Source organism: Barbus barbus (assembly GCF_936440315.1).
Source record: "Barbus barbus genome assembly, chromosome: 38".
Taxonomy (NCBI): Eukaryota; Metazoa; Chordata; class Actinopteri; order Cypriniformes; family Cyprinidae; genus Barbus; species Barbus barbus.
The window spans coordinates 15,837,891-15,852,925 of NC_136716.1; the positions used below are offsets into that span (position 1 = coordinate 15,837,891).

The 15,035-nt window shown below is 39.8% G+C and overlaps 1 protein-coding gene across 1 annotated transcript in view; it reads right to left on the bottom strand.

Moving 5' to 3' along the window:
• LOC306857842 (ubiquitin carboxyl-terminal hydrolase 54-like) overlaps positions 1-15,035 on the bottom strand; it is a 118,757-nt gene that overhangs the window by 61,501 nt on the left and 42,221 nt on the right. The window contains exon 2 of the mRNA XM_079398057.1: positions 3,939-4,612. Coding sequence (XP_079254183.1) covers positions 3,939-4,085 — 147 coding nt within the window. The 5' untranslated portion in view covers positions 4,086-4,612. The remainder of the gene's footprint in view (positions 1-3,938; positions 4,613-15,035) is intronic.

A 15,035-nucleotide genomic window follows, 5' to 3' on the forward strand; every position in this document is an offset into this window, starting at 1 on the left:
CAGGGTGGATAAAGCTTTCTTTAGGGGGGTGAGACCCCCCAAACCCCCCCGTAATTTGCACCCTGCCCTCAAGTTGTTCCAAACCTGAATGAGCTTCTTTCTTCTGCTGAACATAAAAAAGAGGGTGAATAAATTATGACAGAATTTTTAATTTTGGTGTGAACTATCCCTTTAATTCTCAGGGGAAAAAACAGTACATATAGGACCCCAGGCAGATGCCAAAGACACAGAACCCATTTAGCCAAGCCTCTTTCCAGCACAGTGTTCAGACCACAGGATTAGTATAATAGCCCATTTTTATTTTCCATTACCTATTAATAAGTCTCTACTGCGAGATGAAGCCCGGACCTTTTGCTCCCACGCACCTGGCTGTCCTGATCCGGCTGAAAATGAGCATCCATCGCTGAGTTCATTTCAGAAAAGCTCAAACAGATCCATAGTGCTAGACTTGGCTTTTGAATGAAGTGCCCTAGAGGGTCCACGTTAACCCATTTACAACAGCACACTCAGGACGCATGATGCATAAGATTCTTTGGAGAATCGGCTGCAATGCTACAGTATCTCACACATGATGAGCTAATCTAGAGGGGCCTCGCTAATAGAATTTCTGTCTAACATCTGATAACAAGTTAGTTTGCCTTCACTGGATCTGTGATTTGATTTAGCTCTTTCAAGTAAGTTGCGAGTGAACAAAAAGGAAAAATGAAAAAACACCCTCCAGCATACTTCTGCTCCCTCATCCCTGTCCAGCGCTGTTACAGCGACTATAAAGTGATTATTAAGGATTCCTCTAAAGTGGGGAGAATAACTTTTGAGAATAACTTTTTTTTTTTAACCTTGTTCGTTTTCCCTCACTCTTTTTTAGTTTTATCTTCCTGCATGTACAGTATTTGTACATATACATTTATATATACTGCGTAATAAACACACATTTTATTTCAGTTTTTGTTTTCATTATTTTAGTACATTAAGTTAAACTAAATGAGATGACAATGTTATCTGGTGTGTATGTATATATGTGTGTAATATAAGTACAAAAAAGACCTACTAACTAGACCTATGCTGTTTTCAGTATCCCGTATGGAAGTCGAATAGCTTTTTGGAGAAGCGTCCAAGGCTATGTTGGGTAGGTAACAGAGAGGGATGTTTAATCTATGAGCAGACAGACTGTTTGGCCTGACAGATTGGTGTAAGTGAGGACAGCCTACAAGGAAGACTCAGATAAAGCTCTGCTAAACTGGGACCGGCAGAGACCAACAGTGACATCAGATACAGCAGTAAGAAAAAGATAGAATGGAAGAGAGAATCAGAGAGAAATCCATAACACTCTGAATGAACTCTACAGCCATCACAGAATACTAATACTGCTTCAGCTTCTCTATGAGCGATCACATTTGTTCTGATCTGTTCACAAGGTACAAGAAAGAACCTTTGGCCATAACTACCAAAACTGAGGGAACTGAGAAAATGTAAATGTTTTTTACTATAACATGTACTATAACATGTATTTATAAATAAAACTAATAATGTAAAAGTATCAGTAGCAACAGTTTGTAAGATTTATTAAGATTTATTTATTTATTGATTTACATTTTAAAATGTATTCAAATTGTAGTGCCTAGTAGACCAGGACACACACACAAACTAATTTCCAGACAGCACATTCCTTAGCAGGAGTTAAGCCTTCCACTCCCAGCATCTGCATTTGACTGGCTGGCCGATTTCCTGCCCTAAATCTCCTTATCTCAGGAGACCTCTAAAACCCAGGATAAATTTGAGGGAACATCTGAAATGGATTTAGAACAGAACCTTCAATGTTGTTCCTGACCGGTTTACCATAAATAAAAGCCGCATAATCAACAGTACAAAGCATGTGGCATCTGGAAAGGCTCCAGCACAGACCCTCCCTGATATCTCCTGATCGTTTAACACAGTAATTCAGTGATGGTATCAACAAAGATGATGGTTTTACAACAGACGTCCGAACTAAGAAAATCACCAGATCTCCATCCGGAGTGACATTCCCATGACTTCCCGTTTCTCCCAGCAGAGAAACGAGCCTTTTCTTCTTATTGGTAGAACAAAGAAGATCGGACCTTTATACGTGTTCCCAAAAGGACAAATAATAATCGCTGCTGCTATTAAAGCAATATACTCAAAAGCAATATATACACTATATTTACAATATATATTCAGATTGTATTTTATTAAATGAAATTAAGCTTGCTGTGTTATTGGAATCTATGTTATTGTTGTAATCTTTTGATGTCTAATTTTTCCCGATCACTATTGTTTAGTTTCACATGCTTGGTGTGATTATTTAGAATTTAGGATCGTTTAATCTATGCCTTAACCGCGTAATAGATACAATTGATATATGTACTTTGGGTATGCAAAATACTTGGTGTTTGATTTCGAATGAAAGCTAGTTGCCTCAGCAATAATTTGGTGTGGATGAAAGTTGACTTTCTCATCGTAATGTATGATTAAAACACTTATAGGAATCTGCTAGGATATGTTCTTCATTTTATGAAATAACTCGGCAAAGGATTTACGCACGGAAAACTGAGCCGTGCGGGGCTCCACCCTACAGAAACACTTGTGATTGGATCAAACAGAAAAAGGGGCAGACTGAAATCAGCCCAATAAAGATAGACACCCAACTTTGGTGTGCTGTTGCTTGCTGCTTGCTCACGCGCTGTTTGAAACTTCGGCTCCTCATCTGATCGCGCTGTTAAGCGCTCTCAGCCATACACCATCTAGCGAGGATCCACACATGCCTTCAAAGCTCTAACCAAAGAAACTTTAACACCTGAGGCCAAAAGAACTCTAAACAGACTTCCTAAGAGCATCATCACATCACAGAGAAACCAACCAATTGCAAGAGGGCATCCCCAGCGACATAACGACGACTTCAGCAGCCAATCCGCACCCGGGGTAGTAATCAAATAATTCTTCATAATTCTGCTGGAAACTGGTTGCATTCATCTTTAAGAGTAAAGATAGTAAAGTTCCTTGCTTGTGACTCCCTCAGGTTGAAGTTAGAGCATTCTTGGAAACAAGCATTAGAACCTTAAACTCTCTTCAAATCAAAATAATTCATTGCCTGCAGCGTGTATGTGTGTTTGTGTGTGTAAGTATTCTGTTTTGTGTTATTGTAGCTTAGTAGTGTTGTAGAGCAGCAAATAAACTTTGATTTATTAAGAAATCTTGTGTCTGGTGCTGTGTGATTTTCAAGTCTTAAACTATTTGCCAAAGATCGCGTTACCTATGCTCATGAATTTTAATAAAGTACTATTTGGTTTGTTTTATCGTTGGCCACGAATAAGATAAACAAAACTGTTAAAGATATACTGAATTTAACGATTCGCTGGACGAGTCGTTAAAACATTAGAAATTATACGTTTTGATTGATATCATATCAATATCGAACCTTAAGAATAGATTCCCTAAAAGCTCAATTAAAATAAGGGCTAATCCTTACAAAATGTAAAACTGTTATTTTAAATAGCAATTATATTTCACAAATATTATGTTTTTTTACTGTATTTTCAATTAAATACAGCCTTGGTGAGCATGACTTTCTAATTACTTTTTCATTTAGAAAAAAAGACATGTAGTCGATAAATATCAACAACTGTCATTGTTTCAATTAAAATTTCCACGGTTTTAAAATATATATTTTTAAATTTCTTTGATATTTCAAGGGCTAGAAATCCTAATTTTATTCCCTGACATACCCAGGTTTTCCATCACCACAAGAACCCTGCTAGTTTTATGTTGCAGTTTATAATAAAGCTACAGGCCAACAGTTCAGTTTGCTCCTCAAAGCCAATTTTTACTTGTGTTTGTCACTTGCCAATTTGCCCTGTGTGAACAGCATCTGTAAAAGAAAAACCCATAAACATAATAGAGATATAAATACATTTCAGTCCTACCTGCAGTGCGCTGTTTAGGAAGCAGCTGTTCTGACCCGGCTCATTGCTCAGGCCTTTGCTGGGAGCGATGGAGGTCATGGTGCGTGGGGTAAACATCCCCTGCAGCCCGCTGCTGCCTGAAGCAAAGTAGTTCCGCTTCCACGACATGGGTCCAGCTCCGCTCCACCCTCCAATCACCACAAGAGCCTCGTCCTTCCCCAGCTAATCACGCTGGAGGAGGAGGGCATCCTGAACACGGTGCAGACGATTGTGTGTGAGTGTGTGAATGCGAGAGAAAAAGAGAGCAGAGTGTCTGTGCTGGGCTGGTCTTCTATGTTACTCCCACCATGAGAGAGGGTTTGGTCAGTGATTACAAAACGAAAAGTATAATGAAGGAATCTGCTGGGGTTTGGTAACAGGTGTGAATATAAAAGTGATATTTTCTCTTGAGAAGGGCGGGAGGATCTCAGTAATGTCTGTCTGTCGTGACTAAATGGCTCCCCACACCTGAGACGGTAAAGTGGGGTCAAACGTAATGACTGGCCTGGTTAAAACCAGCTGTGTGACTGTCGCAGTGTTTGTTGGAAGAAGTGTGGTCCGAGACACTGTCCTCACGCTGTGATGTCCGCTTTCTGTCCGCTGCCTGCTCTTCACCTCTGAGCCTTCTCAATGTGTTCTCTCTTAGCCCAGCTGATCTGAAAAATAAATTAGAATAAATTACATTCAAAAACATTCCTTTTATTTTTCAAACAACAAGCTCAGGTGATACCACCTGCTGGTTGGTCTAGGGCAAAAAAAATTAAAAATTCTTTGCACATTTATTTTAACTTTAACATAGCTTTTATTTTTTTGTACTCCCCTAACACAAAAGAACATGTAATCCTTTCAGAACATAAACGTGATCAATTACTTTGTGGATTCTGCGTCTTAAGACATGCACCATGCCTCTTTTCATCTGTCTCTCCCCTCTGATTGGCTAATCCAAGGAATATTTTACACATGAAAGGTTTTACAAATGAAGATGTTTTTGAAGTCTAATATGTTCACCAAGGCTGCTTTCAAAAATACAGAAAAACAGTAATATTGTGGATTAAAAGAAAAAGAAAAAAAAGAAAAAAACGAAAAGAAAATAAGCTGTTTTCTATGTTGATATACTTTAAAATGTAGTGTAATTTAGTCCTGTGAAATCCAGCCATTACTCCATTCTTCTAAAGAAATTCTTCAATGTCACACGATCCTTTAGAAATCATTCTAATATTTGATTTGATAATAAAAAAATAAAAATATTTACAGTTGAAAACAGCATATTACAAAATAAATGTAATATTTTTGTGGAACCATGATACATGATATTCAAGATTTTTTTATTAAAAGAAAGTTTAAAATAGCAGCATTTCTTTTGTAATATTATAAATGTATTTACTGTCTGTTTTGAACAATTTAATGTGTCCTTGCTGAATAAAATAATTAAAAAAATAATAATAATTAGATATGCCACAAATGAAACTACTATGAAATAACCAATATACAAACACTTGTGACCACCACACATCTGTTGAATTTTATATTAAAGTGGACTTTTTACAATTCTACAATTATAAATACATTTTTCCTCATATTTTATTGAGAGACTACATGTAAAATTCGTTATTAAATAATTAATTTGTCCCACCACAGCACCAAGTTCAAAATTAATTTATAATTTGAGTAAAACTGCCAACTCAAAGCTTAAAAGGAAAAACACATTTCCTTATGCATTAGTAAATAAAAAAAATGTATTTTGTAAATTTAAACCTAAAATCTTTGTGCTGGGAAAAAAAAAAAAAGTTTACGGCAAGGTTATATGTCAACTACCTATTTAGCATTTTTACTCCTCTCGAATGTACATAAAACCATATGTACATGAAATGTAAATACATGCAAAATCTCCACTGTTTTCAACCTGGAAAAAGTGAGTGAGAGAAGAATGTAAAGAGGGAGAGGAAAGACAGCAGCACTGCAGAGACACAGCTTGCATCACAGAGCTGTCATGCCAGGTTGGAGGCAGCAGCGTGCTGAGCAAATGTCCTATTCCCACTACTACATAAATACACTCCCACATTCACACACAAAACACACACTCTGTCCACATGGTCCAGCCGGAGCCAGAGCGAGGCCCGCAGTGTGTCCTGTTCTCCTGAGGCAGAGGCATGAAAAGGGATGTTCTGATGTAGAAGAACTGTGAGTGTGACAGACCTGAGGCAGGTGTTACACGGGGTCATGGAGAAACATCTTTCCTGCTCTTCTTAATCAGGGACAGCTGATTAAGCTATAACTGCCTGCTGATTGATTCAAGTCAATGACAATAAATGTTTGCCAGTAAAACCAACTAAAAAAGATAAGCCCTTTCATACAGTCCTGTCTAAGTAGGAAATATGTCAACACAGGATAGCAAACTTGGCTTGTCGAACCATTTAATGCATTATGTTACCTGACAATCATGTCGGTGTTAATATGTCACGTTTATAGTCTGTTTCGGTTTTGCTTTCCCTATGTTTGTGCCTCCTGTTTCAGTTCCTCATTTGTTTCCATGGATTTTGATTAATTCTCCCTGATTGCATTCCTTGTTATTTAATCCGTGTTTCCAGTCGTGACCTAATGGTTAGAGAGTCGGACTTGTAATCCGAAGGTTGCGGGTTCGAGTCTCCGGCCGGCAGGAATTGTAGGTGGGGGGAGTGAATGTCCAGCGCTCTCTCCACCCTCAATACCACGACTGAGGTGCCCTTGAGCAAGGCACCGAACCCCCAACTGCTCCCCGGGCGCTGCAGCATAAAATGGCTGCCCACTGCTCCGGGTGTATGGTCACGGTGTGTGTGTGTTCACTGCTGTGTGTGTGCACGTTGGATGGGTTAAATGCAGAGCACGAATTCCGAGTATGGGTCACCATACTTGGATGAATGTCACTTCACTTCACTTCAGTGTCCTGTATGCACCGTTATGTGTCCTTCCTGTGTTCCATAGTTGTTTTCCATGTGAATTGTTTCATTAAAAGACTGTTTATTGAGAACTCCCGCATTTCCTCATCTCCTCGCTCCTTATTCCTAGTGATGCGTGACAGAACGCCGAACCAAAAGAGGATTGCTGCTGAGGACCGGCTGTGGTGTTTGTGGTAGGAAGGTCGGAGGTTGGAACGATATGTGGAGGAATTCCTCGAGCTTGCCAACCGGGTGAGCTGACACAACGCCACTCAAGGTGCATGTTTTCAGTTGGAGCTTGACGGCGAGACTATCCGCTGCGATCTTCCCGTGAGTGATTTCCCCCCGATCCTTTATCTAAATTGTTCCGACTTCAAAGTCGAAGAAATAGAGGCACGGTCTAAGTCTCGTCGTCCAGCCCCCTCTGGAACACGCCACGTCTCCCCAGCTCACCTCCCGCCAGGAACCCCCACATACTGCGCCAACAGCTCCGACCACCTGTGCAACCCACAGCACCCCCGAGTCATCCGAAGCTCCACGATCGTCCTCAGCCCAGAAATGCCAGCCGCTTCCATGTCAAGATTGCCAGCCGCTTTAAAGTCAAGTCTGTCGGCCGTTCGTCACTCAAGCTCGCCAGGCTGCTCGTCACTCAAGCCCACCGGCTGCGGCTCCCAGAACCCCACCGGTCCCTCCAAAGTCAAGTTCGCCGGCCGCTCAAGCCCGCCAGCTGCTCCTGAGTCAAGTTCACCGGCCGTTTCCTGCCAAGTAACCTGTAATTCCCCCCAAAGAATTTGTTTTGGGGGGGCTATAGGGGTCCGGCCGTAGGGGCTGGCCCGAGGGACGAGGCCAAGGCCATGTCTCCTGACCCGCCATGGCCACCGAGTCTCCTGACTTTTTAAATATTCCAAAAAAAAAATGTAATAAAATATTTTATGTGTGGAATCCACACACGTATGTTGCTAACTTTGTCAATTTATTTAAATGATTTTATTTTTTTATATAATGAAAATGTTTTGTTGGAGTCCATGATATGCATTTTATGGTACGGTTCATTTTGGTTAAAATTAATTAACTGTTCATTTATATTTTTCGTACCTGAAAAAATAGCATTTTTTAGTTATGAGAGTGAAGCATAACATGCTGCTTTACATGCATGTACGTGCATCTCATTTAGCATAAAACAGGTGTGAATGCTCATTTTCACTGGGCGGCACTGCTGAGGTCGTTGAAGGAGTTATTCACGGATGGGGTCATGTGACACACAGGGTACAACTGTGAGTCACAGGCTGCCATGACGACGACAGCGCAGTCCACCCCACCCCCATCCCAAGCCCGTGCCGGTCGATGCCCCAGCCGATACTGTCATACACAAGCTGGAACTGTGCAACCATTGCACTAGAGGGTTTATGCATTTACATAATGCACTGCAGAGTACAGCACAACACAGCCAACGATTACTGATAGTGAGAGAGAGTGAACTAATGAGAGAGAGAGGAAAGGGCCTCTCTGATTATCCAAATAAGCTTAGCCCAATATGGCTCATAACTCACACACACACAAGACCAACAGCTCTAAAAAAGGCTGCGTCCTCTGGAGCCGGGTGGATAGGTCCGTCTCATTAACCCAGCAACAATCAGATGCTCGGGAACCAATTGAGAGCCGCTATCAATCAGACCAGGTCGGGATGAACTATGGGAAGTAATCGTCTCCTGGCTAGTGTGTTAGTAAACACATTATATAACACTCTGGTGCACTGTGCGGCGACCGAAAAGCCCCGCCTCCATACCTCCCAGTTCTGCTGGTCACCAATCCCCCCCAAACACACACGCATCTCCCTAAATCCCCTTTTAATTCCATTAAATGGCAGAGTTCCAGTGCCACACTGCCAGGATCCGCAGCCGTGGAGATACCTTGGCAATCGCACAGAGGGCACTGGGATTCTACAAAGAGAGACAGGGAGAGATGGATGAGCGTGGAGCCTCTCATGATCCCTGATCTTCACCTCTACTGGGCCTCCATATAAACGTCCCCACGATTGTATTTTACACAGAGCAAACAGGACTGTGATATACAGGGTGAAGAAACATTTTCATCAGGTTTCATTAGACACAGCTTGCAGGTTTCATTTTCACTGCCATCAGTCATTTCTCCAGACTTCAGAGTCACGTGATTCTCAAGAAACATTTCTTATTATTATCAGTGTTGGAACAATTGTGCAGCTTCACATTTTGGTACACACGATACACTGTTTTTCTATTATGCTTTTGTTTTTTAAATAGATTATTTTGTGCCTTTATAAATCTCTTTACTGTCACTTTTGATCAATTTAATGAAGTTCTTGAACCTTAGTAAGGAATAGTGAGGGTAAAAGATGAACAGTATGAAACATTACCCAGGATAATGTTTACTTGGGCTTTAAAAATAAGAAAGACCCATTAAAAAAAAAAACTAATGAAAAGCCACTAAAGAAAAATTCGGTCTTTGTCAGGATGAGTGCAGCACTGCAGACTCTCACAAAAGCCACAGCCATTAACAGAGCCTTTATAGTGCTGCCACTGGAGACCAAACTCGCTCATCCACAAGCGCTCTCAGGAGCCCTAAAGTGCACCTCACCATTTACACTGTCCATGTTACAATGACTGACTTAAACCATCACCTCCGTCAGAATCAACATTCAGTGCATTTATAGCTGCCAATTCAATCACAGATGAAGAGCCTTTGTGATTTTTTAGCAGTGATGTTCACTTTATGAATGAATTATTCTTTTTAGTCACATTTTTGTGAATCAATCAGTTGAAATGATTCACAAAACCTGCACAATTCTTTTGCAAATCAGACTGAATTGGTTGAGTCAACAGCTCAAAGACCAGTGATTCAGGTTAACCACTGAACTGACAGTCTTGTTGTAGTTAAAGCTGCAGTCCGTAACTTTTTTTTGTTCAAAATGTATAAAATTTTATAATAAACGAGTACACCATGAATCAATTTTCCAAACCGTGTTTTTGGCTTGTGCTGAATCACTACGGTACACCTATAATAAGTGTTTATATTCTGACTATTTTAGACGAGTAGGTACTGCTGCGGAGTCACGTTTTTCCCGCGTGATTCGTCATAGACATAAACAGAGGGTGTGTCCGAAATCGCATACTTCCCTACTATATAGTATGCGAAAAACAGTATGCGAGGCGGGTAGTATGTCCGAATTCATAGTATTCGAAAAACAGTAGGCGAGAAGTACCCGGATGACCTACTACTTCCACCCGAATGCTGTAGGCAAACGATGGACACTTTACTATCCCATGAGGCCACGGGAGAGGAGGCGTCATGTTCAAAAAATGGCAGAAGGAGGCAACGTGGCTGTTTTCAGGTGTAAGTACCTCAAGGAAAAATGTTGTTCATTGTGGTTAAATTGTACTTGTTTAAAATCATCCAAGTAAACGGCTTACTTGTTGAAGCTTCAAACAATGTAAACAGATGAGACGATTTTGTGAATTGCTGTTAAAAAAATGTTTAATCAATGCAGTAAGTTACATCAGCTTGTTAATGCTGCTTTCCTTGAACAGATGTCTCTTCGTTTAGTAATTTAATGAGATAAACACCCAGAGAGAAGTATGTTCTTCCGCAAGTCGCACGCACTTCTGTTTATTAACCGCTAGAGCGCCAAAAGTTACAGACTGCAGCTTTAACTAAAACTATTATCATTTAAACCTTAAAAAAAAGCAGAAATAAAATTAAATGTAAATATAACATGACAAAACTAAAATAAAAAAAGAAGAAAATTGTTACCCTGGCAGCTAAATGAAAAAGAAAAAAATACTAAAACTTAAACTGAAATAAATATTAATTAAAACTAACTAAAAAACACTAATAAAAATAACTTAAAAAAATAAACATAAAATTACTAAAACAAACTATAATTAAAATAAAAGGCAATTATAAATATTAGACAAAGTCATAATGTTACAAATATAGCATGCAAGTACATTTTATTGTACATTTATTGTAAATTGTACTATAAATTATAGTGAGGTTTAATAAGCTGCCACATGAAATTACAATACAAACTAAATTTAAAATAGGATTTTAAATAAATATGAAATTAATATGAACCATGCCATGTGTGAGTCAAACATTCACAAACACTCAGCCTAAAGCTCTCCTCTGATTGGGTGCCATTTGGTTCAACCAATATCATATTTCTACAACGTGAAGATGTAATTCAGTCTCTCTACAGGTGACTTGGACCCAGCTGCTAAATGGTCAATGATTCTTTCTTTCCATTCCAGATAAAAATGGAAGGGCATTCTGCAACCAATCCCTGACTGAACTAAATGGAGAAAAAGCACAAGTCATCAACTCAGGCATGAGGAATCATCTCTTCAGCTAGCACTAAAGTAAAGGTAACAAATGAGAGATATAAAATCTGTTTGTGAATGGATGCAATCAGTTGAAACTGAACCATTAGTCCAAAGGCTAAAGCATTTCCTCAGTCTGGGTGCCGTGCCGCACCACAGCCGGAAGCAGCCCTTCTGATGCCTGGAGCCTGCAGAGAGACTGACATCTGTCTGCATGTAGCTGCTGTATCACCTCGCACCTCTCTCCGCCTCCCACTGATAGGGTTTGCGTGACTGCAGCTCGCCAGACACAGCAGGAGAGATACTGCGTGGAACTGTCAGGCTGAATCCAGTACAATGTAATCCTGTCGTTCACTGCTCAGGGATCAACAATAAGGATTTTCTTCTGCTTGCCCAGCCGAGTCAGAATTTAGTCACTATCTGCACTGCCAACATTTTCACTGCACTCACCGCAAATAATGTATGGCTGTATGTGCAAGAAACAAAAAGGTCACAAAATAATTTAATCAATTGTGGAAATACACTACAGAAACATTAACGTGTCCATTTTTATAATTGACACAAAATATTAAATGTTAACATTAAAAAAGTATATTTTTTATAAAAATATACCATTTAAAATAAAAATCTATTCACTTGATTAAAAATTGCTATTGACAAATTTATTGTGATAAACTTAATTTTACAACATACAACCATAACTGCTATATGCAACAGATACACATTTATAAACACACTTTTGCTGATAAATTAAGGCATATGATACAAAAAATAAACTAAAATTGAAACTAAAATAAAAATAAATGAATGAATGATGCATTTATATAGCGCTTTGTGTATTGCTGTACACCCAAAGCAAATAAAATTGAAATGATGCTACCAACACAAACACACACTACCATTCAAGACATGGGGGTCAGTAAAAATGTTTTAAGTTTCTGAAAGACATCTCTTATGCTCATAAAGGCTGCATTTATTTGATCAAATATACAGTAAAATAAAAAAAAATATTTCGAAATTTTATCATTTAAAATAACTACTTTTAATTAATTAATTTATTTTTTGACGTGACATACGGCCAAGTATGGTGACCCATACTCTGAATTCGTGCTCTGCATTTAACCCATCCAAAGTGTATACGCAAAGCAGTGAGCACACACACAGGGCCGCATTAACACCGTAAGGGGCCCCTGGGCTTTACCTCGAGGGGCCCTTCATCAACGAGAACTAGTCTACATTCACTCAATCTTGATAATCACAAAGCGCAAGTCAACAGCCTTTAATTTTGAAGTAATAAATGCTATTAACAAAACATCCAAACCTAAAGGTCTGTCACAAATATCACTGTTTTGTCGCATGTCCATATTGCACCAAAATGTGATACTGCACTCCCTTGGGTCCACAGCAACACACTCACCACGCATGAAGTCGATTGGATGAAAGGTTCTCGACATAATAAAAATGCAAACAGACACACAGAGATTCCTGCCTTTATTAGAGAGAAGAATATGTTCAGCCCCCTCCCTCCAAAGCTTCGAATATTCTGTGTTGATTTCTACTGAAGCTTCGAAGCTCAAAAAATGGTATTCGGACCAGCCCTAAATTTCACCTCATCTATTTTGGGCAGCCAGATAACATTACCATAGTGACAAGTTTAAATCAGCATTATTTGCGACTTCAGCGTTCCATACGTGACAGATAACTTAATTGCAAGGCCTAAAAACCCATATTCAAACAAAATTTTAGTGACATTTCACCACTGGTCCAACAGGGCTGTTGACAAATTCACCAACTGGCCCACAATTCTCTCATACTGACCCCACAACACTGGTCCATCATTACTATTGAGCCCTGCTAAGGAAACACTGGCAGGCTGCTGGAAGAAAGCAGTTTTCTTCTACTCACATGCTGCGAGACTCTCCTCTCCTCCGCTCGTTACGAAGCCAGGAGGATCTCTGATCCGCAGAGGAGGCGTGGGCGAGAACGGCCAGCGGGTAAACCTAGACCAGCGTAAATGCCGCCAGCACTGAGGAGTTTAGATGCCATCAAAGCCGTTTCATTTCAAGGGAACTTTTAAAGGCTTTGTTGTCATTCAATTCAATTTTGCTGTGGTAAAGTGTGCTCCAGGGGATAGACACACACGCCAAGAGCAAACACGAGCTCTAGGCTGCCTTTTTCTTCACAATTTTGCCGTTCTCTCCTTTTTCTGTCTAATCATAAAGTATTCTTCCTGTTCACTCATTATGGCAGCAAACCAAAGCAAAAATAGCACAAACATCAGCTGGTGGGGCTTTAAAGATCGGCCGTTTAATTTTATTAGGGTGGCGTTAATATTTTTATGTAATCAGCGGCTCCCGTTGCGAATCCCATTTCAGCTATCGTTCCCCTGTGACAGCGGCGGGGCAATATTAAACTTGCGATCACCTCTTACCATCCGAGCATGACTATTTCCACTGTTCATCTTCTCCAGGGAAAGAAAAATTAGCACGGACATTCCTTCTCGTCTCCTTCAGAGACACCACGTGAAAGCAGACACATTAAATAACGGAGCACCCCCGTGTTGCCTCAGGACCAGGAACTTCAAAGAGGACACCAAAAAAACAAAAAGCAAGAGATGATGGAGGGAAGCTGAAGACAATAGTGAGGACTTTCGGCTAAGTCAATTTTACGGAACAGACAGAGAGCCTCACCAAAAAAAAAAAAGGCATTTTGGTACCGCTCGCATAATAACCACTTCCTAACGGCACAAAGTAGGATGGAAAAGTGCTGTACAGTAGATATACACACCATGTTCCACCAGAGAGCAACTCCAGGATACAAGGAGACAAAGTGTTCTCAAAAAGAGCCTAAAGTGGAATGGGATCCACTCAGAGTCATGTTACAGACACACACTAACAAACACACAAACAAACTGAATAAATAACCTCAGGAGAACAGATGGCTCCAAACCAGCTTTCGAACATCCCAAATGGAGATAGTCCTCAAAAGAAAAACATAATCATCCAGAGCGATGGCATTCTTCCTCTTCATTTAGACTAGAGCTATATTAAGCCAGGATTTTATTATGTTGGCCAGTGGTCAGCTTACTCAACAAAATGACTGATTTGTGTGAGTGTATAATGGATGGGGGGGGGGGGGGGGGGGTCTAGATAAATATGAAAAATGAACTGACAAAGTAGCAAAAAAAAATCATATAAGCATTAATAACAAAGTTATGAAGGCATAGACTCAACTTTCAAGCTAAGAATACGATGGAGACAATGTGGCGGAGAAGGAAAAAATGCAGCTTTGGCAAGTGAACTGATGTGGGCTTTGAAGGTGAGAGAAGGTGATGCTGCCAAGACAATATTTTATGAAAGCACCATCGATATCAACACAAATGTTGAATAACATGGTCCTCAAATCAAATCATGATATTCCATTTTTCAGTTTAACTCTAATTACATTTACAGTAACTTGCCATTATGCATAATCTATTCATTTTTGGTCAGATGATATACAAAGGTTAAAAGCCATGAAGAGCGTCAGATGGACACAACCCAAAACCAGTCTAGTTATACAAGACTTCCTTGAGACGACTATTCTTAAAGTGCATATTGCAGGTTAAAAAAAATTTCAAATGAATATATAACCTTGTATGAAAATACCACATGAACCGTTAATGCAGGATTTGAAAATGTTTTACAAGACGCGAGGGCACAAATTTAGATAAAAAAGTGAGGCTTTCCTTGACAGTTCTCAAAAACCGCTTTTTTTCAACATCGCGTCATATTATCATATGTTTTCGGTAGTTATTTTTATTTCAATTG